Consider the following 2,258-nt stretch of genomic DNA (forward strand, 5'->3'; position numbering starts at 1 on the left):
GAGCGTGGCCGTTTTCGTGCGGGTGACACGTAAAAGCACCCACTACACTCTCTGAGTGGTTGGCGTTAGGAAGGGCATCCAGCTGTAGAAACTCTGCCAAATCAGACTGGAGCCTGGTGTTGCCATCCGGTTTCACCAGTCCTCAGTCAAATCGTCCAACCCATGCTAGCATGGAAAGCGGACGTTAAATGATGATGATGATGATGATGATGATACACACACACACACACACACATTATAATGCAAAATGATGGAATGAACAGGCTTTAAACGATACAAAGTGGGCAGCTGGGGGATTTTATGTTTGAGGGTTGTGTCAGGGTTTTTTTATACAAGTGGGCGATGGAGAATTTTTTGGTCGACAGGAGGGCGATATTGCAATTTGGCACGAAAAGTTTGGGAAACACTGGTCTAACTCAAGGATACAACATGTCACTGGAGAATATCAAACTCATGACCTCATGATCATGAGCTTTATACCCTAACCACTGAGCCACATGCCTTCACAAATAGTATATATATATATGTGTGTGTGTGTGTGTTCTATACAGTAGTACATATACTCTAAATGGTAATATACTAATTTATTTCCTTTCTTCCATAGATTTCTGGCAATGACAACCCATTCAATATCTTTACTAGCTTAGAATTTGTGGAACAGGGGATCAATGGGACGTCTCAGTAGATTAAGTGGGGTGAAGGCAATAGTAGTCCAGGGGCCCACTACAATATGCCTCAAAGTATTTATGAAGTTCTGGTCCTTTATATTCTGATTTTAAATTCTGCTGATGTCAACTTTGTCTTTCATTCTTCTTAAATATTGTAAATAAAATACCTGTCATGTAGTGGGGAGTTAACATAATTGACTACACCAAATTGTCCAAAAAATGTGGGCATATGTTAGAAATTAATATTTCTTCAATTATAGAAGACAGCAAGCTGGCAAAATCATTAGCATGTTGGACAAAATGCTAAGCAGCATTTCCTCTGTCTTCACATTCTGAGTTTATCAGGGGATAGATAACATCAACACAATATTCTAAATATTTCCCCATTTTGTATTGTTATAATTATTTGTCTTAACAAATTATGATATTAATTCTTTTATTATGTTCCAGGAAACCTATGTTTGGGAAATGTATCAACAGCGCTGCTGGGACTTTTTCCCAGTTGGTGATTGCTTTAGGAAACAGTATGAAGATGAAGCTTCTAGCTGAAAACAGAGCTGATCCATTTAACTGTGATTGATGTTAGGTAGTTGATCAACTACAGGTCGAGAAATGTTCTTACCCGAATGATGGACCACAGACTTACAGATACCATCAGAATTTTATAGGACAAACATAAAAGTATTTTCACAACAGATTTCTGAAACCGAATTACAACAACTGTATCCACGATTAGAACATTTCAGAGCTGCCTCTGTCAGTTTGTGTGTATTTGTGTTTGAATATATGAGATCTTGTGTTTGGGAAGTAGCTTTAAATGTACATGTGGATTCTCCTGTCTCCAGTTGTTCATCATGGAGACTACGAAGCAGAACTGTGGCCAAACATACCTTCAAAAAGAAATGCAAATATATACATGTATTTTAATCTTTGTGTTTGATAACAATACCTAACCGTTTTGATTCTTCTTGATTCAAACCCCCACCCCCTCTTAATTGCAAATTTCTTTGAGGTTTTGGTCCTTTCTTGAAGGACCTTACTCTTTTCTTAAATTAAACAAAACAAATTTGTGCACATGTCAATACAGATATAAATCAAAAGAAGAAATGAAATATTGTCGTAAAACAAGAAAAAAATGAAACCCACCAAATTTTCTTATGATAGATTTTTATAAGTATTTTTTGAACTATATGGAAAATAAAAAAAAATCCATAAAAATGGAAATATTGCTATAATTTGATATTTATAACTTTTACCCTGATTTTCCATTTATGAAGTTTGAAACGGAGGACTTCAGAACCCAGTTTGGAAGTTCCCAGGTCCAGCTTTGTCCCTTCCAAGAATGAAAAACAAAAATAAAGATTTTAAAAATTGATTTTTTTTTCCTAACTTATTGCATGTTTTCTGGGATTTTTTTCTACCAGTATATTCCTTCTTTTTTTTTTCTTTCTCTATTTGAGATCTTAAATTATTATTATTTACATAGAGACTTCTTGGAAGACTGCATAGATATAAACTAATACAAGTAATAGTACAATATCGTATGATTTGATAGTGTGATATATTTTCAATAGGTTTTCTTGAAGTGAG

General features: G+C 35.0%; 1 protein-coding gene across 16 annotated transcripts in view; it reads left to right on the forward strand.

Moving 5' to 3' along the window:
* Window positions 1-2,043, forward strand: part of LOC106881762 (ryanodine receptor 2) — a 381,060-nt gene extending 379,017 nt beyond the window's left edge. For all 16 annotated transcript variants that reach the window (XM_014932251.2, XM_014932252.2, XM_014932258.2 and 13 more), the window contains one exon: window positions 1,119-2,043. In XM_014932251.2, coding sequence (XP_014787737.1) covers window positions 1,119-1,217 — 99 coding nt within the window. In that variant the 3' untranslated portion in view covers window positions 1,218-2,043. The remainder of the gene's footprint in view (window positions 1-1,118) is intronic.
* The last annotated feature ends 215 nt before the right edge of the window (window positions 2,044-2,258 follow it).

This window comes from Octopus bimaculoides, chromosome 11 (genome assembly GCF_001194135.2).
Source record: "Octopus bimaculoides isolate UCB-OBI-ISO-001 chromosome 11, ASM119413v2, whole genome shotgun sequence".
Taxonomy (NCBI): Eukaryota; Metazoa; Mollusca; class Cephalopoda; order Octopoda; family Octopodidae; genus Octopus; species Octopus bimaculoides.